This window comes from Triturus cristatus, chromosome 8, assembly GCF_964204655.1.
Source record: "Triturus cristatus chromosome 8, aTriCri1.1, whole genome shotgun sequence".
Classification (NCBI taxonomy): domain Eukaryota; kingdom Metazoa; phylum Chordata; class Amphibia; order Caudata; family Salamandridae; genus Triturus; species Triturus cristatus.
The window spans coordinates 1,422,788,171-1,422,812,491 of record NC_140591.1 but is presented as its reverse complement, the minus strand read 5'-3'; the positions used below and the strand labels follow the sequence as shown (position 1 = coordinate 1,422,812,491).

Sequence of the window (24,321 nt, the reverse complement as noted above, 5' to 3'; positions counted from 1 at the left end):
GGTCTGCCACCGCAGACCCTGTGCGCGGTCCGGGACCGTCGCGCTGACTGCGCAAGTGCCCCCACTTGCCAGTCCCTAAACCTTCCCTTACCTACATATTAGCCACCCCTCTGGTAGGCCCAAGGGCAGGGTGCATTGTAGGCATAAGGTAGGACATGCCCTGATGTGTGTGGCATGTCTTAGTAGTGAATTACCGCCCTTTTCGTTCTTCACTATTGAAGGCTACCTGCTCTCCGTAGGCCAGAGTGGGCTGCCGGGATCGCGCCAACGCGGCGACCCCGGTGGACTCAGAGAGCACGGTAGAGTGTCGAGTTTAGTATGCCTGAACTCAGGATGATAAAATACTTCTTGTAGTCAAGTTTATTTTAATATCCTGGGTTTGTAAATACTACTTTTAGAAAGTTAGTATTTACTGACCTGACCATCTCAGTCCGCCTCTGCTGTGTGTGTGTGTGTTCTGCCTAGCAACAGTAAGGAGCAGGGTTGGGGGATCCCCAGAGACAGGTTGGCTGCCAGGTGGTGGGCCGGGAGATGACACCAGGATGGGTGGGAGGAGTACACCTTGACTCTTGAATAGACCTGTGCTCTGCCACCACAAAGCCGGCGCCGCCCCCTGTGGAGCGGCTGATGTCTCTGCCCTGCTGCTGAAAGGCGAGAGCAGAGCCACCATAACAAAGTGCTCCAGAACTGGACTGAGCCAGGCCCAGGCCCCCTGGCGCTAAAGAACAAAAGAATCATGGTATAAAAGTAGGAGCCTGGCTCCTAAGAAATCAGAATCCTGTTTACCACAAAGAACCTCTGCCCGACTAGAAGGAGAAGGAGACGCTGGAGGAGCTGGCCTGCTGCCTGCCTTGCTGAGAAAGGAGAGGAAGAGACTACTGAAAAGACTTTGCTACTTTGTGCTTGAACATTCTCCAAGGGCTTGGTCTGAGCTTGCCCCCTGAACTGAACCCCAGGAACAGTGGGTTCTCCGTGCTTCTTGCTCGTCCTCCAATTCGAGCCGTGTGTGCATCCCGCTGGAAAAGAGACTGCGCCCCTCATCGCCCCTCCTAGGGCCGTGACACTCAGGAGCTCGCCTGCCGCAACCCCGTGAGAGCCCCGCTCCGTCCGGAGCCGCTCTCTGTCCCCGGGCTAGGCCGCCTGCACCCCTGTCACCGCCTGCCATTGGAGCGCGCTGAACGTGCTATCACCCCTCCTGCCGGAAGCCGTCCGACGACTGTGATCTACGCCGGGTCATCCAGCTGCACTGACTGTGCCCTGTGACCCCGCTTCGCTATCCCCGGACATCTCGGGCCGCGCCGCCCCCGCTGTGGAGACCCTCCTGCACCGCCGTGCTAACGGGTCGCGGGCCGCGCCTGCCTACTTGCCCACACCTGCTGATTGAGGACCCAAGAACACTTCCCAAGCCGAGAGTCGCACCGACCTGTGCCGACTCTCCACATCACGAAAGAAGTCCAGTATCGGGCTCGGGGCCCGCAACGCCTTATTTCCCCGTTCGCAGGAACCGATCTCTGTGAGTACTGGAACTACAAGTAAAGAGACTACAACCTATCCATTTGGAACTACGAACCAAGAACATTTGCCTACTGTATAACCTGGTGGCCTAGCGAAAACGTTATTGGTCTTGTGATAAGTCTGCTGAGATATATATACCTTATTTTTACATAAAGAAACGTATTTTTATATATATCCAAGTCTGGTGTCCGTTTCTGGGGGGATTGATGTATTTACTGTGTGTAATTATAAGTACTTAACCAACAACGCCTGAGGAATCGCCTTGGCTGCTCACGCCACGCACCTAGAGGGTGAGCAAGGGTCATTCGCGAGGGGTTATCCTGCGCCCTGACGTGGAGGAGAGGGTTCCTGCTTGACACAAGGGCAACCTTGCGCCAACCAGAGATCCCCGACTCTAACAGAGTTGTTGTCCAGTCGTTCTTTGAATGTGGTCCTTTTGGTGGTGCAGATCAGTTGGTGGTGTTTGCGGGTGGCGTTCTTGAGGGCTGTCATGTTTTCTGTTGTTTGGTCGTGGCGCCAGGCTTTCTCGAGGGTGCGGCAGGTTTTCTTGGAGTTTTTGAGGTCGTTGGTGAACCAGGAGGCTTTCTTGCTGCCCTGTCTGCTGGGAGGGTTTTTCAGTGGTGCGAGGTCGTCGGCGCAGTTAGTGAGCCATTGTCGAGGTTGCGGGCTGCTTCATTGGGGTCCTTCGTGTTGTTGGGGGGGTTCTGGCTGAGGGAGGTGGTGAGCTGGTTGGCGGTGATCTTGCTCCAGCTTCTGCGGGGAACCTGTTGAGAGTGGTTGTGGGTTGTGGTTCTCATGAAGTTGAAGTGGACGCAGCTGTGGTCTGTCCAGTGTAGTCTGGTGGAGTGGCTGAAGGAGATGTGCTTGCTGGAGGAGAAGATGGGGTCGAGCGTGTGGCCGGCGTAGTGGGTCGGGGTGTTCACCAGTTGCTTGAGCCGAGGTTGGCGAGGTTGTCTAGCAGGGTGGAGGTGTTCCTGTCGTTGTTGTTTTCCAGGTGGAAGTTGAGGTCTCCTAGGAGGATGTAGTCTGAGGAGGTGAGGGCGTGCGGGCTGACGAAGTCTGCGATGGCTTCGCTGAATTGTGTGCGTGGTCCCGGGGGTCTGTAGACGAGGGTGCCTCTGAGGGTGGTCTTGGGGTCGGTGTGTATCTGGAAGTGAAGGTGTTCAGCGCCGGTGAGGGTGTCTTCGGCGTTGGTCGTGATCCGGAGGGTGTTCCTGTGGATGATGGCGATGCCTCCTCCGGCTTGGTTGATGCGGTCCTTCCGGGCGATCTTCTAGCCATCCGGGATGGCTATGGCGATGTCAGGAGCTGAGGAGGCGTTCATCCATGTCTCTGTGAGGGAGGCGACGTCTGGTGAGGTTGCGTCGAGCAGGTTCCAGAGTTCGATGGCGTGCCTGTGGATGGAGCGGGTGTTGAGCAGGATGCACTTGAGGTGATCGGTGCTGGAGTCTGGCTTGGCGGGTGGGGTGCAGGAATGGGTGCAGGTGAAGTTGCAGGCGTGGCAGGTGAATGCTCCGTGGGTGCGTTTCGGAGTGGCTTGGTAGCAGGCTGGCTGTCGGCCGGTTTTGAGTGCGTGGAGGGTGGTGGTGTCGTATCTCTGTTGGCTAGGCTGGCTCTGGCGAGGACCAGGGGTCCTGGCGCTGGGCGCGGTCCAGGCGCGGACGAGCGCAGATGGGCTTGCCGTTGGCGCGCCAGCGGCGCGGCCGCGCAGCGCTCCCCATAAGAGGGAGGGAGGGGAGGAGGGGTCAGCTGGGAGGTGGGAGGGAGGGTCCAATGGGTGCAGGGGGGGTGGAGCCGCATGGGAGGCAGCGGCGGGAAAGTCGGCGAAGAACCAAGAAACCAAACTAAAGACAGGAGAAAACCACTTACTCAATCCTCTCACACCAGGGATACAGAAAAGAGAAGGGGGGCGGGCAGGCACACGGGGCACAAAGCAGGTCACAGGCAATCCAGGCGGCGCTCGTGCAGGGCAGAAGAGCGCCGATCTGGAGGGGGGAGAAGGCGTCAATCAGGCGGCAGAGAAGACAGGCTAGGCGGAGCTACAGCGGTGGGAAAGTGACCCCTAGAAGCTCTAACAAAAATACTTACCTCTCTGCGTTCTCAAGTATTGGGAGTCGACCCACAGAGAAATGTGGAGTCAGTTAAGAACAGCAACAGTGTGGCTGGGATATGAGATCTGCTGAACTTTGCTACTGCCGCCTGGTGGCACTGCTGCACCTAAACTGAGAAGAGGACCTCCCAACCATCCTAGCGCAAAACATGGAGGACTCCACAGTGCATCTGCCTAGATTCTGGGATTGAGCCCCTTCCTGGTTAATCAACAGCCAACTGGGATCAAGTTCCTGAAAGCAACACATAGTTAACATATACTATAACCTATTTATGGGTGTAAAATAATCAGGGCCGGCTCTAGGGCGGTGCGATCGGTGCCACCGCACCGGGTGCTGAATTGGGGTGGGGGCGTAATTTTTGCAACTATATTATCATTTTAAAAGCACGTGCTGCTGTGGTCCTGGCCTCCAGCAATTTCAGGCATCAATTAAGATGTCAAGATAACTCCGGTGATTAATCGTGTTCCTGGAAAGAGGCCGGAAGTTTGTCTAGTGGATGTTTTGACTCATGGTAAGGTAGCGCCGGGGTTAAAATGCCGTCTCCAAAGAACATGTATCATGCAGATCACAAAGTGCATATAATGTAAATAGGTCAGTGTGCTACTGTTTCTGTAAGAGGGATCCTATTGTTACTTGCAGTATATAAGTCAAAATCCTAATACAGAACATTGAGCTATTAACTGTCATCAAAGAGCTGCATGCAAACTTCAAGGTATATATTAGAGCTTTATGTTTTTTGCTCAGTCTTTCATTATTCTGATCTTGCCAAAAGGGTTCATTTGGGTAGAAAACAATTCTTATTATTTTTTATTTATAATTGTGTTACCTTTTAAATTCTGAAATTGTACTTTTCCAGAATAAGGACTCTTAAACTAATTTGCCTACCAGTATCAATGACATGTGACTCCTACACCTTGTAGTCCTGTCTAATGTAACAGTTCCTATACACTGATTTACACACATATGATTGTCTCTGTACAATGTGTGCATGATGTAAAGTGCTCTGACACCTTACACCTGTATAAGTGGTGCTAGAAAACTAAATGAATCTGAGAGTCAGTGGCTATGGAGACTTGAGGGGCCCTGTTAAAGGGTGCTAGTGAGGGAATCCATAGCAGAGTTGGTCACTGGGGGGGGCGCCAACATACATTGTCGCAGAGGGCGCCACCAGTGTTAAAGCCCGCCCTGAAAACAATTAATGCCAAAAAAGGGCACGTATCTCGTTCTTGAAAAATAATATTGTTATTCTATGTAGTCTTGTGTCTGCTCCGCATGGGTACAAGGTATCAGAGGTTCTTGAGAGAGCTGGAGGAATAGGCCTTGGTTTTTACCTTGAGGAAAAAAGGACGAAGGGAATGCGACCAGAACCCTTTCTAGGTTTAGGTTAGGCAGTGCAGGTGTTGTCTCTTAGGGATGGAATCACCTCAATGTCAAAGTGCAATAACGGAGAAGAGAGATGATGTGGCAATGTTTGCAGAGATGTGGGTAGTACACATTCACTGATGACTCCGGCCATTAAAAATCTTATGTACGGGTAGTACACATTCACTGATGACTCCGGCCATTAAAAATATTATGTATGGGCACCACTGCTCCAAGGTCAGAAGTGAAAGGAAAGCCAACATGTGCGAAACTGTTGGAGAACATCTGCAATTGGATCTGAAGGCCGCAAGAGTTTCCAGTGCAGGACTTGCGTGCATCTGCTTAGGTGACACAATTTGGGTCCTTATTCAAGAAAGTTGCAGGAGTCCATCATCTGAAAGTCATATCACTGTCCTACTTATCACTATATGAGACAAAGCAATTCTCAGAATTTCCTAGCGTTCCATGTAGGATCGGTGGAGTGTCTGGGATCTGCCATTGTTCCAAGACATGTACTGTGAGATAATGTGATTTGTAAGAGAGAACGTCCACTATCGCCAGTATTCTAAGTTAGACAGAGAACACCCACTCCAGAGGAGGGCCATTGTCTGGTACAGTATTTATATGCCACTGTCCCTTGGTGCATGGTATGGCAAGGACAATTTAAAAGGCTTAACATTTCTGTGCAGGATTTCGCTATCAATATCTCAGAAGAGAGTACCCTTCCAGTGACAGACCATAGGTATATTCTGGCATTTCCCTTCCACTTTCTTAGGCGATAGTGTCAATTAATGTGCATTTTTCCAGCCACAAATATGTAATCAAGGATTTCCCTGTCATTGCTTTAGGTACCAGACTAAGTTAAATCCCTCTTTGGAAAAGGCCTATGAGCTTGAGATTTCCACTTCACTCTTTCTCAGACATATACTCTGCTATTGACTTTTCCATGTGGGTGAAGCATTTTTGTGTGCTATTTATCCCTGTCTGAGATGAACATGTTGTGTGATGGTTCCCATTAGTGTTGGCTCTTCAAGCTGGAGGAAGTTTGGTAGATGGGGAGATGTCTAGTATGTTGTCTCTATTAAACTCCTGGAATTCAACTCCCGTGCTGGCATCATTGACTAAGTCCTTTTCCAGGTCCCTTTGGGATTTGGTTCTCCGGTGCAGCTCCCCAACTGTGCCCTCAAGCAACTTGACAATGAAGTTCATACCAAATACCCTGATGAAGTTGCCGGCCGCAAAGGCTGTTACATCCTGCTTTTCCTTCTCCTCTGTCCTTCTTCTGTGTTTGTTCTAAGCCCCTCAGCCTGTACCTGTGATGTCACCCAAGAGTTCCTTTTGTGTATGTTTGATTCTACTGCCAGTTAGATCTGAGGCTGAGCAGCAGGGCAGCTGCTCCCGGTGGGGCTTAATTGGGTTTTAAACTGGGCCTTAACTGAGCTTTAACTGTATCTTAACTGGGGCCTGTATCCTGTACATTGATTCCTGATTAATGAAAATAAACTTACATCTGGATGCAGCAACCCAAGGACCCATCATTTATATTATGAAATATTACAAAGGCATAAAGCACTGGGTTAATGCTGAAGCTGATGAAGGCCAGGGTGGTGGCTAAAGCTCGACTTGCCTTCCAGGCATGCTTAAGCTTCCCTGCCATGTTCCCTGTGGCCATTTGGGAGGCCACCTGAATAACACTGACCACATGGTAAGGCAGCCAAAGCAACGTGAAGGTCAACACGATGGCCAAGATTAGTTTTTCAGTATGGACCCGCCGCCGGAACTTTGTGGCCTTCAGTTTCCGTAAGATGAGAGCATAGCTCGTACAAATAATCGCTAGAGGGACTAAAAATGCTACCACAGTCTCTAAGGAGTAGTGGAAGATGGTGTGGCGGCTAGAGGGATGGCAAGGCTCACAGATCAGCATCTTGGTGTTTGCTTCTTCCACTACTTCGCGGTACGCAAAGGCTGGGATTGACAGCAGCATGGATGCTACCCAGATACCCAGCAGAGCTTTCCTGGCCACATGCTTCTTGCGGATTGACTGCACCGTCCAGGGTCGAGAGATGGCCAACAAGCGATCGAGGCTCATCAAGGTGATGATGAAAATGCTGGCAAACATATTGACGCAGGCGAGGTAATAAACAATCTTGCACGTGACCCGGGAGAAAACCCACGTCCTCATGATGAGAAATGTGATGAAGAACGGTGTCAGGATCAACACAGTGCCATCGGCCACGGCCAGGTTGAGGATAAGAATACAAGTGCCAGACTTTTCCTTGCCCCTCATCTTCCCAAGGATGCTCCAGATGATGAAGACATTACCAGGTACTCCAATGAGAGCAGCGAGCAGCAGTACGACAGTGCCTGAGATACTGGAGACAGACGAGGTGACCAAGGTCTCATTATCAAAGCTTTTCACACAGTGGTTCATGACTGTGCCTGGTCGTGTCTTATTCCTGCAGTAGAAATGGAGAGAGGATAAGAAGGCATCAGAGAATCTAAGGCATGAGTTGAAGAAATTCAGAATGTAAGGTTTGAGTGAGAAAAGGGTTCACAGGATAAGCTGAGGAAATGTGCAATCAGAAAGAAGGGAGCCTGCCAGGGAGCGACAGTGCAATAGGATGGTCTTAAAAAAATTAAAAGATTATGGTGTGGCAAACACTACTTCAGAGACGGACTAGCATGATAAGCTGAGCAATTCAGGATCAAGAGGGTGACCCTGTAGGGGAGAGACTGATCAACATGCTGATGAAGAATGAAATCAGGATAAAAAAAAGGGAGACTGCAGGAGACAGACAGTAACAGGGTAAGCTAAATCGAAAGCACACTTCAGATGATGTGATTTTGCATAACACGAACAGAAAAACATCATAACCTTCGACACTCTCCCATTGCGTCACTAACATCAATCCCCGATGCACCAACATCAGTTTCAAGCACACTGCTGAAGACACCAAACCTTGCATCAGCCCACAGGTCGATACACCACTCTCTGAAGCAAAAACAACATACCTCAAGCCCTTGGTACTGCCAAGAAGTGTCCTCTGATAAAATATTTCACTGATCATAAGAGCGCTGGTGCAAGAAACAGACACACACAGAGACCTCATCCCTCTCAAAGCAGCATGCACAACTTGAAAATGTGAAATCACCCAAGCCAAATTAGACTTCCATCGTCATACAATCCCAAGACAGCAATCAAACTGTTCATGCCAGCCTGCATGCATATACAGCTAGCTCCTGCCAGTCCACACCGTCTACAGGAATACAATGCCATCAACAAATACTTCATTGAAACAACATCAACCTCACCAACAATAAAACTGGCAACCAGACATCACCAGGTCATACCAAAGAGGCAGGCATTTAAGCTGCTGACAATAGACAGCCTTGTGTATGTAAACTCCCTTCAAGGTATCAGGTATAAAGTCATCAACATCTCTTCTTCCATCATCAAACTTCTCTCGTCAAAACCACTGGAACTTGGCCTGAATTCACAATATACATATTCCCCGCTAATTTGTCAATACACTACAAGCGAGCCAATAAGTGCTCAAACACTGACCTCCTTATTCTGGAAAAGAAGCCGGAAAGAGCCATAGCAATACAACAAACACATATCAACCAGCATCAAGGCTTCATACCCAATTGGCTGGGCTCTTTCTTCCTAGCAGCAAGAAATAGAAACTATCCTAGCAATTGTTAATGCCTCAAAATCGCTAAAAAAGTAAATCTTTTCCACTTCTTACACCAGATCTACCATCAACATTCATTTTGTTTTAGGCAGACAAATAGTTGTTACCTCCTGGCCAGTCAATGTCCAATTGTCCCAGTCCCTACTTCATGATATTCATAAGGGCACAATATCTACCTATACTACCAAAATGAAAATGAACAGCCCTGTAATGGGAGAATCAGGAAGGGCTCTCCTGCCGCTAGCAAACCCGGAAGACTCGGACCACGTAAATCTTTGCAATAGTAGAAGAAGAAGGTAGAGTCTTTACTTCTGTCAAAGGAAGGGAAAATCATTGAAAAATTTAATAGGAGAAAATCGCTATGTTTCCGGGAGGAGACCGGCAGAGCAGAAGGGCCAATAACCGTAGTCTCCCACAGTGGGACCGCTCATCCTGGGAGAGGAGGACATGACATGGAAGGAAAGTCGAATGGTCCAAAATAGAGGAAAAGAAGATCAAGGTGTGGGGAAAGGTAATCAAGGGTGACAACACCGATTCAAGGCTTATGATGAAAGACACTCTGGGCATCTCAGGAACCAGTCCGGGCACTGCCACATTGTGTCTGACAACTCCTAGCGGTACGGCTATAGTCTCTTGGGCAGTATCCGCGCTTCCCTCTTACACCTTTATTGCACATTCTCAGTAGGTTGTTATATTTTTGCAAGTCGGTGAACAGGCTGCTATATTTTTATGATCCTGAAACATAATCCATCTGACATATCAGCAATACTGAAGCGATGTGAGCAGGAGGGGAAGGAGCGCCTCGATGGTGACAAAGCAGCAGTGTCAATATGTTAGGAAGGTCTATGCATCCCTCAGCAAAGGTGATGTTTTATTTTGAATTAAACACCTGAAGTCTTAACACCTCGTTAAATAAGATGACCTTGGCAACAGAGAATAATGCTATAAAGCTGTGTGGGGTCATGGCCTCAAAGTGTGCTGGTCCTCGTGTTTGGAAAGCGTGTCGCAAACCTGTTCAAGGTCTCATCCAGCCATACATCTGTTCTCAATTTAATTCTGTAATAAAGCTAAAGAGGAATCTTACAGCTCACTGCGTGTGTGATCACATGGGTTTATATCTAAAGCAGTGAAGAAGTCGGAACGGGTGGCCCCACGAATAGGGGATGCCTTGCTCACGGAGATGGTTAGTGATGGGTTTAAACTCCCTGCGCTTGACCAGGGTGGAAGCCGCTAAGTCCTGGAAGAGTGCTGGTTGATGGCCCCGAAATCGCACGGGATTAAGGTCGCGTGCCTTCCAAAAGATATGCTCCTTAAGTTGGAAATCGTGGACACACACCAGTATGTCCGGTGGGGGAGCTTTAGCACCTTTCGGCAAGCCAACACGGTGGATGCGGTCCAGCTGCATTTCCTGTTCGCCGCCATCCCCCAGGATCTGTCGAAAAAGCTGGCTGACATACTCACGGAGGTTATCCCCTTCCCCTTTATTTATTTATATATACATTTATAGAGCGCTTGGTTACACCATCGGTGTGTCCCCGCGCTTAGAGAGGTCTCCGGGAGATGCGGCTGTTACCTGCAGGCAAGGCCGCTCTATGACGTTTTAGACCAAGTCTATCCATGCTGTGGTTGTACATGGCACGGCACGGATTCTTATATTGTTATGTCGGGAACGATTTTCCAAGTCCTCAACGTGAGCTTGTAAATCAAGGTTTTGCTCCTTGAGGCAAATGACATCCTGCTGGAGCTGGTGTAGATCGTCCTCCTGCCCCAAATCGTGCTCCTCCAGGGTAGCGACTCGTTCCCCAATGGCATCCACGTCGCGCCGCACCTCACGCAGGTCGGAGGAGAGCTGGGAGCAGAGCTCCAGAATATCCTCTTTAATGGCCGAGAATAAGTCGATCATAAAAGCTTTGGTCGCCGGCTGATCACTATCCTCGGGCTGCGGCGAGTGGGGGCTCTATTGGAAGGCGGACGGACCCGCCGATTTCTGCAGGAGATCCTTCAGGGGCTTATCACGCCTATTCCTGGCGGAAGACATGTTGGCCAGGGCAAGTGCCCACGTAGAGGTACTGGGGGCATAGCAAAAGGCGAAAACAACCCTCCAAATAGCAAGGCCGAAGCCCACCCCCAGCAAAATCCAGACCCAGTACAAAGGGAAACCAACAAGCTACCAATGCACCGGACCAACTGGCCCACTAGACAATCCTCAGAGAGATGAGTCAAAGTCCAATGCGCAGCAGGGAGATATACCCGGAACAAGAAAGAGGCCTGCATGCCGGCACTGTTCCCGGGACTCTCCCAGCCAGAACCCCGCAACGTGCGCAGGGAACAGCCAAGGCAGGCCCCCACCGAGGCGCCAAAAGCCCCTGCTGCTCCTGATGCTCCAGGCCCCTACAACCAGCTGAAACCCCTGAGGGAGCGACCAGTCCAGCAGAGCCTTCAAAGCAGTAGGGGGGGAGGGGCAGGGAGACTCCACATCCAAGGAATGCCCCACAGCACGCAGAGGGGCCCCCTTCGTTCGCCTGCCGGGTCATCCACCACAACACCGGCTGCCGATATACGGCCCGAGCACCACCACTGTGGGGGCAGATGCCTCTTCGCACCCGCCGGCCAATCCTCTCTGCACACGCGCTGAGAGTGGGACCACTCAAAGCAGCAGGCCCCAGCAAACTTTTCCGGCGGACCCCCAGCCCTCACTCACAGCAGGCAGCCGCAATCCGCCGACTCGCGGGCCGAAGGTAGGTCTCTTAAAGGCAACAGCGCAGGTCTCCCAGGCCCTAAACCCCTGCCAGGCCCAGGGAATGACCGCGCGGGGCGTGCCCACAACTGCAGCTGCCGCTCCAGTACAGCCAAACAGGGGAGAGGTAAGGGCCGACCTAATCAGCAAATCCAAATCAGGGCCCTCAGAGAGGCCCCTCGCTCCCTCTGCTAATCGCGCAGCACTCCGTCCGCTGGCCCGCGGACCGAAAATCGCCACTCAGCAGCCGCTGCCCCTGCACTCCTCATCGCTGTAGCGCTGGGCCACACTCACCCCTGCCTCGCCGCTATGCCCCCTCTGCGCACCGGGAAATCAAGCGCCACCGCTTCTCACCAAGGGCCGCCGAAGCAGGGTGGCGCGGGCCGGATCTTCCAGGCAGGCAAATGGCGGCCGCGGGGCAGGCCCCACCGCTGATGTCGCGCCGTCGCCGGGCCGCGGAGGCTGTCGACCCCGAACCTGCACAGGCACCTACTCCGCTGTGCCAACAGGCGCCCCCGAAGCTGCCGATGCACACAGGGTGGAGGATCGCTGAGGCGGCCCCGATCCACCAAGGCTGCCGGGCCGCAGCAAGGCCGGGGCCGGACCGCCTCGAGGAGCTAGAAAAACGCTTCTGTACACCAAAAGAAGCGCACCAACGATGGCAGGATGGGCAGCGAACACAGCAGGGCACATCGTCCAGCTTCGATGGGCACCAGGAGGGACGATATCCAAAGCTAAAATCGGGCGGCGCCGGAGAGACAGGGAAACACGTCTCACTCCGCCGCCATCTATTCCACGCCCCCCAACACACAGAGATTTAGAGATGCAAAGCTGCAGAAGAGTTTCAGACTCCGACGCAGAAATAAAGGAGAGGGCAGAAGTGATTTATAGATGCAGTGAAGGAGAGGGCACTTTGATGGAGAGCAGAACGTAGGCAGACGTAGGCAGATTAGATGTAGGTTTAGTTCCATTCTGATTTTTGCTTTGACTCATTGGCTTTGCCAAGACTTATTTGCTCTATTCTTTATTTCCCTTCATGGGAGATTCTGCAATTATTAATTATTGATTGGCTTATGCTAACTCACTCTTGCTTCTGGAACTTTTCAGGAGTTCTGACTGGCATCTTTTGAGCCCCATTGTCTTAGAATAGGGATTATTTCCTTTAAACATTATACATCTTGCTTCCAAAAGCTCCTCCCCGGTTGCACCTATTACCGAAGATGCGGAGAAAGCTTTTGACCGCATTCATTGTCTTTTTATGATGCGTTCTCTTAAATGGCATGGCTTTGGTCCTGTTATTTTATCTCTTATTAGTTTGTTGTATTGCTCCCCCACCACTTCGGTTTTCGTTAACGGTTTTCAATCCCCTTATTTTACTCTATAATGAGGCACTCGCCAACGTTGCCCTCTGTCTCCTTTGCTTTTTATTTTGTCTCTCGAACCTTTTCTTCACTCCCTTAGGAACTCCCCTGCTTTTTGGAGCTTTACTCATAAATCTATTGAAGTCAAGTTCACTGCCTGTGCAGACGATATTTTGTTATATATGTCTGATCCTTCTACTTTTTTACCCGTTTTTATTGACCTCCTGTCTTCTTATGCTGCCTTGTCTGGCTACAAGCTAAATTTCTCCAAGTCTGAAATTCTTCCCTTAAATAAATATTGTCTTAGTAGTATGTTTGAAGGGACAAACTTCAAATGCAACACTAATTATATCACTTGTTTAGGGATAAAATATTCTTCTTCAATTGCTAAAACAGTTCAACTCAACTTGGATGATATTTTATTAAAGATTTCTGGCATGACTGAGAGATGGTCTCCTTTATTTCTGTCCTGGTGGGGTAGGCTGGACACTTCTAAGATGATGATGCTTCCAATCATTAACTTCTACCTTTCTATGTTACCAGTATGACTTCCTTTAAAAAAAATAAAAAAATCTTACCAGTATCTTGAGCAAATTTCTTTGGAATAACTGGAAAGCTCGCATTTCTTCGTCTGCTTTGTCTGCTCCCAAAGATAGGGAAGGGGTCAACTTTCCCAATTTCCGTCAATATCACTCTTCCTTTTTAATTCGTCAAGTTCTGCCCTATCTCTCTTCTTCAGATGATCCTCCTATCTCTGTTTGGTATAAATTGGAGGAATTTGTTATTCATCCACTTCCTTTTTCTCCGTTAGCCAGCTGTACTCGCCCTCCTCGCTCTTTCAAATCCCCTACCATTCCTCATCTTATATCGACCCTCTATCCGATTTTTTCTAAATCACGTTCACCACTCCAGTTATTCCTGGATTCCTCTATTTGACATAATAGATCCATTACAATTTCTAATCGAACTATCTTCTGGAAAGATTGGATTGTCAAAGGGATTATACAGGTTAAACACCTAATGCATAACCAGCAGCTTTTATCTTTCCAGGAGACTCAGTCTAAATAGGATTTACCTGTTTTCTTCCCTCCCTAAGTTTGACTCTTTGAGAATGATTTTAGCTCAACAGCTTTCTCTTTTCTCTGAGACTTCCTCCTCTTCTTCTGAACCCCCTCCTTCGCTAGCATTATCTACTTCCCTTTCTGTTCGGGCCTCTCACATATACAAATTTCTCTAGGTTTCTCTCCCCATTCGTCCCATAATAATAATAATAATAAATCTTCTATATTCGGTTTTTGAAGAAGAAAAAACCATAAAAGAATTTCAACAATAACATACAATTTGATAAAAATAATCCATAAAATAGCCAAAATTGAACTTTTATGGAAAACGGATTTACAACATACTCTTTCTATACACACATGGAATTCCATTTGGGCTCGGATACATCATACCTCATGCAACGCCAGTACCACTCAAACTCCCTATTATTTTTTATCAGAGATCATTTTTAACCCCAGTAGCTGTTTCCAAATTCAGTCCTGACTTATCTCCTATAAATTTTCCCTTTGATATCCATTCCATTTTTTGGGCAGTAATTCCATACGTTGGTTGGGCATTCGTAAACTAGGCTCTTTGGTAGATTTGTGCATTGCTTTAGCTTTTCAGGTTATAACTTCTAAGTGGAAGGATGCCTCCAAGGTCTCCTTCTCTGCCTGGTGTAATCTTTTATGTCATCGTCACCGGCTCGATAGAGCTTCTGTGACCACCTTGCAGCAACTTATTCGAAAGGAATCCTTCTGGTCTCCTCTCACTAATTACATTTCTTCCTCTGCATTGCGTGCCAAAGACAGTAACTATGTTTTTCAGCCGCCATGAGTGCTGCGTTTATTCCTTTTTTATAATGTTCATGTTTTATAGATATATATTGCTATTTGCGATTCTATATTTTCTGTCATCGGTAAATTGTACTAGATTATATGATAAGGTTGCCGATACCTTTTAGCTTTTATATTCTCGCTTCCTTTTCCTTTCTCCTCTTTTCTTCTCTTTTTCTTTCCTCCTCCTTTTCTTTTTCTCTCCCCTTCTTTGATCTTTAAAATTCAAAAGCAAAAATTCTAATTTATTATGGTACTCTTTGTTTGTATTTCATTTTTAACATTGGTATTTGACCCTAACAATGTATGATGTATTAGGTTTTTCATCCTTTGTTTTCTATTGATTTGCTTTGCTATCCTCTGGATTTTTTTTTTTTTTTGCTCTTTACTATAATTGTGTACCTTGTTTTTTTACCTGTTTAATAAAGCTTTCTAAGCTAAACAATAGAAATGTTTTTCTGCGGCTTCTGCAGGCCACACAATAATATTTAAAATGTTCAATGCACATAGACCATAAAAGTAAACGGTTTGGATCATTACAAAAAAAAGTGCATTCTAACCAGAAATAACCGGGCAGGACTCCTGTGCGTTTAACAGGAGGGTTGTTGGTGGGAAATAGGTTGAACACAGCTTCTAAAAGTAAACAGTAGGGCATTGCGGCCCTAAATCTTGCTAAAAGAGCCGCAGAGCAGCACATGTTGCATGCTGGCTGGTTACCGCCCACATACATGTGGCATCATTGTGTAAAGTGTGAGCAGTGAGTACACATTGAAGAGTAAAAGTTCTGCGCCCTGGACTCCCATGAACAGTTACAGGAGACAGCGGTGGAGCAGAGACCCAGGCACCTCCCACCCCCTCTTTGCACCACTAAAGGCTCACATTTGAGATGAGGGAGGGGTAAGTAGCAATTTTAAATGAAAGGAGAGTAGACAAAGCGTGAGGACAGCAGTGGTTAATTTGTAAAAAATAAGTGCTGGGGCTCTCGTCAGGAGGCAGCTGGCACCAACCCATTTCTCCTCCTAGCGCTGCCTAAAATAGAACCAACTAGTGGCCATGAAAGTGGGAAGAGGATGTGGTGTAATGGCCAGGGCTGCCGTCTTCGGAGCTGGGTGAAACAGCTTTGAGTCTCTTCTACGGCTCAACATCCTGTGATTCTGGGCAAATCACTTGATCACCCCGAGCCCAATGTATCTTTGCTAATAAATGAATGTGACCCTAACTGGTGCTTAGAAAAGCGCCAGTGTTGATGATGAAGTGCCGGTGCTGAGCCCTGGAAGACACCAGCTCAAATTAAGAACTGGAGGACAGGACAGGTGGCACTGGGTGTGCAAGGGGGGGGGGATACAGAAGTGTAAAGCAAGATGGTAGAGAACATGTGTGGTTATTTAAGAAATACAGGGGAGCAGCTGAAGACTGTGGCATGGGGAGGAACAGGATGTGAGGGAGGAAAGGGGCCTGAGAAATTATGCAAGACTGGATTGGGGGGCAAGAGTCGGGGTGCGCTAGAGTGGGGATGTACTGGAGGGAAGCTGTTCCCTTTGTACGCAGGAGGTGTCAGTGTAAGGGGTGCATTAATTGCAACAGAGCAGGGGCATTCCACAGGGTACAGGAATAGAGGGGACGAGACAAGGAACGTGTCAGGGGTGGGGTGTAGAAATTAGAGAAGGGTTAGGGCATGGCAATCGAGGTGAAGGTTATACAGAAATAAGGAGAGTGATGCAGGCATGTCCAGGCGGGTGTAGGGATGAATGGGGAAGGGACATGCCCAGATGGAGAGTATGTAGAAATGAAAAGAGGTGAGCAAGGCACATGCCCAAGCTTGGCATAAGTACACATTACACGAGATCAGTAAAATTAAATGGTCCTACAACCTGTGAAAGTAAAGAATCAGATAGCGGACCCATTAATTTTGTGGGAAAAACAAACAAATTGTTTAAGAAAAAAGCAAAACATAGGGCATTTGCAATAAGATATATGTAAACAAAAGCACACAAAGCAATCTGTAACACGCTGACTGGGAAAGTAAACGGTATGCAGCATTAACACAGAAAAAGTAGTACAAAGCATCAACGTGGATGGGGATAAGTAATTGGTCCACAGGAAACTGATACGATAGGCATGGAAGGGAGAATGGCTTACATCCAATAGTAACAGAGGAAAGCAAACTGGCAAGCGCATGGACCAATCAGAAGTGAAGGCGGGGTGTAAATCTCTTATAAGATATATTAAATACAATAGATTTCACAAGCACAGTGCAAGCACTATGCAGGTGAAACCTAAAAAACGAACAACAACCGTAGGCGGGGACAATGGAGTAGCATTTTTTAGTGCAGCTTAGTGAACAGTAGGGCTGTGGGAGATCAGGCTGCGACACCCTGTGGCATATGCCACATCACATGCCAGACGTGGGGAAGAGTTGATGCTGAAAAGCATTTCACGACATATAAAGTCAGAGAAGTCATGTGAAGGGGTGTGGCTACACAAACTAGGCTCTATTTATTCCCACAGCCTGCACACCTGACATGATTCAAGCAACAATCCAAGCTCGTCATCGAACAGAAGTGATGCAGATCAACCCTGGCACACATACCTGCCAAGCACCATTGCTCAGACCTGTGAGAGGCCAAGCCCCATTACCCATGTCTTACCAAGCCTTGCACAGAGCAATCGCCATTTCCCACCTGCACCCCCCAAAGACATTATGTTCTGGAGGTCCTTTGGCCTGCTCAGGAGAGTACAGCTAGTGCCAATCGGCAAAATCACACTTTAATCCCATCTCTGAAAAAAACTCTTCCAAGCTTTACCGAGTGCGTGTTACCCCAGGAGGTGGCCTGTCCTGCCTTGGGGGGGGGGGGGCAGTAAAATGGTGTGTGCAGAGCTCTCACATTTTCCAAGTCCAGAGTGAGCAGCACACCCTGGCCAGGTTTTTTATGTGCATTCTGGGACTTGTAGTCCTGGTTTTATACTCGCCTCAACAAGATAACAAATCACAGGAAGTGCATAAGCAAACCAGGACTGGATGAACTGCTCAGGCATGGAACTAGGAAATGTGAGCGCTCTGCTGGCTGGAAGCCCCCAGGGCATCCTTGTGGATTGAGCTCTCCATCAGTAATGGGACAGAGAGACGTCATCGCTCAAACTCCACCCCCAGTGACCTAAGAACCCCGAAGTACCACATTAAATGCTTGTCTTCCACCATTACATCCCCAGTGATGGGTCTTCCGTATGAGGAGAGTCGGAGTCAGTCTGGAAGCGCTGAAAGGGCCTCAAATATACACAGTCTCCCATATCTTGCAAAACACATATACAGTTAGTATTTCTTTACAGGTTCAAAAGTTCCCGGAGTTGCGGATGTGGAGTACTTTTTTAGCCACCCGATTCGCTAGGGTGCCAGTTTTATTTTGGCGTCCGAGCTTATTTGTTGTCCTGGTCTATCTAACCGAGGGTGCCAGTTGTTTAACAGGCCCTGAAGGACCGGGGCGCGCCGTGGACAGAAAGTGTGTGGTATCCTCGTCAGCAGTGCTCCACTGAGGACTGAATATGCTGTACTTACCGCGCGAAAATGTATTCTTTGATCTGGCTCAGCTGTCAGTCATAAGCGCCGTCCCGTCGACGTTCACTGATTAGTGCTTGTTCCTTAATTCTAGCTCCTCGGGTCTCTGTCTAGGGCTCCCAAGGCGCATTTCTTGCTCCTTAATGCGAACTCCTCGCTTATCCCGGATGCCTCTCCTACCCCAGCCCTGGCTTCTCGGCTGTAGCAGCCCCTCGCCTCTCACTCCTTGGGTCTCTGTGACACGCTGTCGCTTCTTGGCGCTAGCCCTTTATGTCTCATTCATTGGTTCCCAGAGGCCAGCTCTCAATCCTTGCTGCCCTCTGCCTTCCACGCGCTGCTCGCGCTCATTGACGCCTCTCCCCACAGGGTCCTGGCTATAACCATAGTGCCAATATCGGCAACAGTTATCACAAAGCACATAAGTACATAAGTACATAAATAAAACACACGACACTGTAATGTAAGTGGAGAAATATTGCTGCAGGTTTATTAGCATAACCAATATGCAAACAAGGTGGGTTATCTTACGGGCGATCCCAGGGCAGGCCAGCCCTATGCCGCCTGCCCGTCTGATAAGCCTAGAGTCACCATGGCAACGCCAACTGGTGTATACCAAATATTGGGAGGGTCCACCCCTCCCATCCGTGGACCACCAGTCCACATGCTTCACACACCCCCCCCGTGATGGGTGGGCGGAGCATACATGGCAGCCCCCGGTTGCTCAGACCCACAACCGCCTTTCGGTTAACGGGGCGCCGTCGTTCTTCCAGGGGACCCGCTAAACATCCCTGGGTATCCTGGCTTAGCACCCCGCGGTGCTGCTGCATGCTGTACCCCTTGGTATGTGCAGACCCTGGATCGCCCTGTAACTCCTCCTGCAACACAAAGTAAAATTGTTAGAAAAAACCTGCCCCCCCCCCTTTTGTCCCTCCGGACGCCGGGTAAGCGGAGGGGCGGGCAAGGCGAACGAGCGGACAAGAGGATGAGGAGGGGGCGGAGACAGTATAAGTACCCCTGTCTCCTGCCCGCCCTCGCCGGAAACAGCTATCTGTTGGGGTCTCCCCCGGACTAGCCCAGGGACTCGACCTCCCACCCCTGTGCCTTCCTGTGGCACTAAGGCGGCCGCCCTCCAAGGGGCGGGCCGCTGCGCAACCCCCCCCCGGGCAGCCTTACATAGTGCCAATATCGGCAACAGTTATCACAAAGCACATAAGTACATAAATAAAACACACGACACTGTAATGTAAGTGGAGAAATATTGCTGCAGGTTTATTAGCATAACCAATATGCAAACAAGGTGGGTTATCTTACGGGCGATCCCAGGGCAGGCCAGCCCTATGCCGCCTGCCCGTCTGATAAGCCTAGAGTCACCATGGCAACGCCAACTGGTGTATACCAAATATTGGGAGGGTCCACCCCTCCCATCCGTGGACCACCAGTCCACATGCTTCACACGCCCCCCCGTGATGGGTGGGCGGAGCATACATGGCAGCCCCCGGTTGCTCAGACCCACAACCGCCTTTCGGTTAAAGGGGCGCCGTCGTTCTTCCAGGGGACCCGCTAAACATCCCTGGGTATCCTGGCTTAGCACCCCGCGGTGCTGCTGCATGCTGTACCCCTTGGTATGTGCAGACCCTGGATCGCCCTGTAACTCCTCCACAGCCTTGGGAGTGGCCACCGTCACTACCAGGGCCCCCCACCAAGGTAGACCTATTTCCTTACAACCTGCTGCAGCCAAAGCATCCCCTAGGTCCAGTCTATTCGCAACCCGCAGCTGCCAAGGCTTCACCAAGGTCAAGTAAAATTAAATTCATGCCTAGCGTGGAGAGGTGCACCCCATCACCCTCCAGACACCCTGTTGATTTGGCGTGTAAAAGGCCATGCCTGATGAAGCCAAAGCCTCTTAGCTCAGTGAACTTGCACATGGCGCTATTAACTTTTCTCCTTGACACCTCAATGGCTTCTCCTGAGCGGGCTCCTTGCCAAGGTATCCTATTACTTACAACCTGCTGCAGCCAAAGCTTCCCCTAAGTCCAGTAGGAAAAGATCCATGCTTCAACTGGAGAGGTGTACCCCATCTCCCTCCAGGCACCCTGTGGATTTGGCGTGAATAAGACCTTTCCTGATGAAGCCAAAACCGAATTTGCCTTTTAACATACAAGCTGATAACCGGGCTTCCCCAGGTCCAGCCAGACCAGTCTTAGCCCATGCAGGTCCGGAGCCGGCATGCCCCCTCAGGCAAGTGCCCCTCTACACCCGCGGATAACCCAGGAAATAACCAGTAACACTCGAGTAAATAACAACGGACATCCTTTCAACGTGTAACATGTGTCCTGAGTGTACAATCTACGCGAAGGTGTGCAGGCGTGTAGGAATCAAAACCTAACATTGACTGTGCAAAGGAACTAGATTCAAACTGCCACCTATAGAATATGCGTGGTGCTATGCAGCACAGCTTGGCACATCTGATCCACTTCACAAACCTTGGAAGCAAGCCTATGCTGGTTACCCTCAGATCCTAGCCGTGCACACCTAACCCAGGGGTTACACCCTAGCTGTACCTTGCCGCTAGGACCTCCTACCCTACGGAGCCCCAATGAACGACCAAGTAACATTAACACTCACTCAACACAGGAGTAACCCTTTTCTTAGCCTAGGTGCTGGAAGCAAGGTGACACCTCCCACTGCTCCCGACCATAGTGGTGAAGCGTCCCAGGAGTGCCCGGCTAATATAACAGACCCCGACAGACCAAGGGAGCCCTGCGCAGCTACAAGTGTTTGCCAGAGTACAACTGGTCTGCAGGGCTACCCAGCATGCTCAGGCACTGGCTATGGCTACCGACCGGCCACCAACACACCGCGCATTTACTAGGTGTTTCAAGTCCACTCGGTCGCATTTGCCAATGAAACAAAGCATTGAGACCAGGCCCCTAAGACGGGTGCTGACCCAAGCAGATTAAACCTCCCGCCTCACCTGTGAGGACCGCACAGGCAATCCACTCCCGCTGTGCTGACCAGAGTAAGCGGATGACAATCTCAGCAAGGCACCCTGACCATTTATGTACGTTAGTCTGGGAATGGCCGTAAGTGACAGGAACATATCGCAACAGACCGAGTAGGACGCAGAGACGCCGCCGGTTCATATACCGATAAAATCATTTTAAGTTGTACCTGTATGACGACAATTGCTTCTTTACAAAAAAGACCGTCGCTTTCATCATTCCACGACGAAATACGTTTTATTAGTATACCTTGAATTTTATCTGTTACCATACAACATAAAAAAAGAAGAGATTTCCATTCCTAGAGAACAAACCACTTACCTAGAATCAACCACTAATGAAGTAAAGGAAACAAAGCTGCTAGAGTGTTGGAAACGTATCTAGAATACAAACAACGTTAACGTGTGGCTCCTCCTGATGAAGACGCAGCTTGCGTCGAAACGCGCGTCGAGAAAGAATCTACTCGTCAGCCACTAATGAATATGTATTTTTGTAACTGTAATTATTATGTGATGAGATAAAAAGTGTAATATTTCAGAAATTTTAACAATTGTATTTTATTCTGTATGATGAATTGCTTTTTAATATGTCATTAAATGAATGTTTTTAAATATAGTAAGTGTTAGTTGACTTTATACGAATTGCACTCCAATATCTTAAAGAAATTAAATGCACTAATTGGGCATAGATTTACCAACAGACTACAGACAGTCCAATCATACTTGCCTAGGGATTTACACTTTACTTAAACCTCCCGCCTCACCTGTGAGGACCGCACAGGCAATCCACTCCCGCTGTGCTGACCAGAGTAAGTGGATGACAATCTCAGCAAGGCACCCTGACCATTTATGTACGTTAGTCTGGGAATGGCCGTAAGTGACAGAACTATGGCTAACCAGCTGAACCAACCGAAGCGGATTAAAAGTCACACGTGCACGTGCCGTGGGCACACTGGAAAGCAACAGCCATTGCGACGCCTGACTGGTGATGTACACTCCTAGCGCTGGCGGTGAAGCCGACCCCTTTAGCCGGCTGCCGCTCGGGGCCCCCCTCATTGCCTACGAGACCCTGAGCGCAGACCTTCCTTACACCGTTACGGTCTTGGGGCACTGGCCGTTACAGCACCGCCGAACAGCGCGCAACACAGCAGCTTCGTTGACAAAGTTGAACGGTTAACAGCCCCTCCCCCGCAGTCTTCCAATCTTAAAGCAGGAGACCGGAAAGGCTGGAAATGGGCAAAAGGAACCAGGGCGACGCGACAGCAACTTGATTATGCCTGATCGATTCAGTAGCGCGGACCCGCGGCTCCAAGCTCATACGAACGGTAAACCCTGACCAAAGGCACGACCAGGCAGCGTGGTGCCCGGGGCATCCGCCAGGCATGCAAAGATCACCTGGCCACTCCTGCTGAAGCGTGATCACTTGCCCCTACCACGCGCCCCTTCACTCCGAGGGATATCCTGATCACTTGCCACTGTCTTGTGCCCCTACAACCCGAGGGATATCCTGCCACTGCCTCTGTAGCTTCGAAATGCGAAGGCTGAGCAATCTCTTAGAACCTGCTACAGTTACGAAATGACAAGGCGTGCAAGCTCCCGCTCAGACACTATTGGGGTCACTATTGAAGGTACATCACCAGCAAAACAGTCTTCCAAACTACCGTATTCGCTGCGTTATTCCAGATCGTGCACCCAAAACTCGAGCCACGGTCGACACCCCAAGCTACGGCCACCACGCCTTCTGCTGCTACACTCCCCCTCCTCCTAGGAGCAGCTGCCCTGAAAAAGCTGTCCCACAAGCATTGTGGGCATGAAAAACCAGGTATCATTCGGACCGGTTGAGAAAACCTAGGAGCCGTGCCACCTAGTGGCCTGACACTTTAAGCCAAAAGAGGGGGAACAACAACCCCCTTTACCTAAAATGCGGTATAAAACCAACCCGACTGACCACCTACCCCTGGACTCTCTGGAGGACGAATGCCCACCATGGCGTAGTCCTCAGAAGTCGCCTTGGGTAATCTATTCAGCCTGTAACAGTGCCGCTGCTGAAGGTACATCATGCCCCCGACAAGCTGGTGCGACGCGAGACACAATGAGGCCTGGATCACAACGCCTGGCAATGTAGCCAAAGTAATCACCCCTAGCGCCAAATCTGCCCTTGACCCCAGTTATTGCTGGCAGAAAACACCTAACGCGCACCCGACTGCCCTGCTGTAATTCACTCTGCTCTTAGGCGAAAGGGCACCTCCAACCCGTGCGCCGCAGAAACAACCCCTACGGCACCCCTTACACCCAGTCCCAGAGAGGCTTGCAAGACCTGGCTAGACCCAAAACGTAGGAGCCCTCCCAAAACCACTGAGTCAACTTTGGACTTCGGCAAAAACATATCTAAGAAAATTAAGGACCGAACGAATCGCTCAACCAAGCGAAAATCAATCCAACATACAAGGAACTATAATTTCATACCCATATTACATCATGCAAGACAAGGGGGGCGTCAACAATATTGACCTCTTCAGCCTGAGGAGTAAGTGGATGCTTATGATTACAGTGATAAAATCGCAGTAACCGTCACCTGCTCCGACCTTGGCTTGGTGCTAGCCCCCCCCCTCACCCCGGTGCGCAAGATAAAGTCCCGGGAGCGGGGATGACTGAGGCTCGGCCGCACCACCCCCACGACACAAACTGGCACCCACGACCCTCAAGCTCCGGTGTTTTTTTTTTTTTTTTTTTTTTGATTAAGCATGCGATGGCCCAGAGTCACCTGGTGCTGGAAAGCTATGCCGCGGCGCCGGGGATCGAACCGTGATCCCCAGAATCCGGAGTCAGTCGCCCGGCCACAGCGCCACACCACTATACCGATTGATTAATGTGGCAGTTATATATAGCGCTGGCCTGCCGGGTCCACTCAGATATCAGAGCGCTTACATAGCACCAGATGCGTTACGTAGGGGACGCACATTATTAATATCTTGGGCACGAGGGGATTGTGATTTGCCCAGAATCACGGAGGATCGGCGCCAATGCCGAAATCGAACCCAGGTCTGCGCGCGAGCGCCCTATCCGTTAAACCAACTCCTGTCCCCAGATGCTCCACGAACTTGCAGGT

The 24,321-nt window shown here is 49.7% G+C and overlaps 1 protein-coding gene across 1 annotated transcript; it reads right to left on the bottom strand.

Moving 5' to 3' along the window:
- Nucleotides 1-6,017: 6,017 nt before the first annotated feature.
- LOC146805856 (leukotriene B4 receptor 1-like) lies at nt 6,018-7,434 on the bottom strand. The gene is made up of 2 exons (XM_085620559.1): nt 6,547-7,434; nt 6,018-6,242 (listed from the first exon to the last, which is right to left on the bottom strand). Exons 1-2 carry the CDS (start codon nt 7,417-7,419, stop codon nt 6,018-6,020), a joined length of 1,098 nt encoding a protein of 365 aa, XP_085476685.1. The 5' UTR covers nt 7,420-7,434.
- Nucleotides 7,435-24,321: the final 16,887 nt, after the last annotated feature.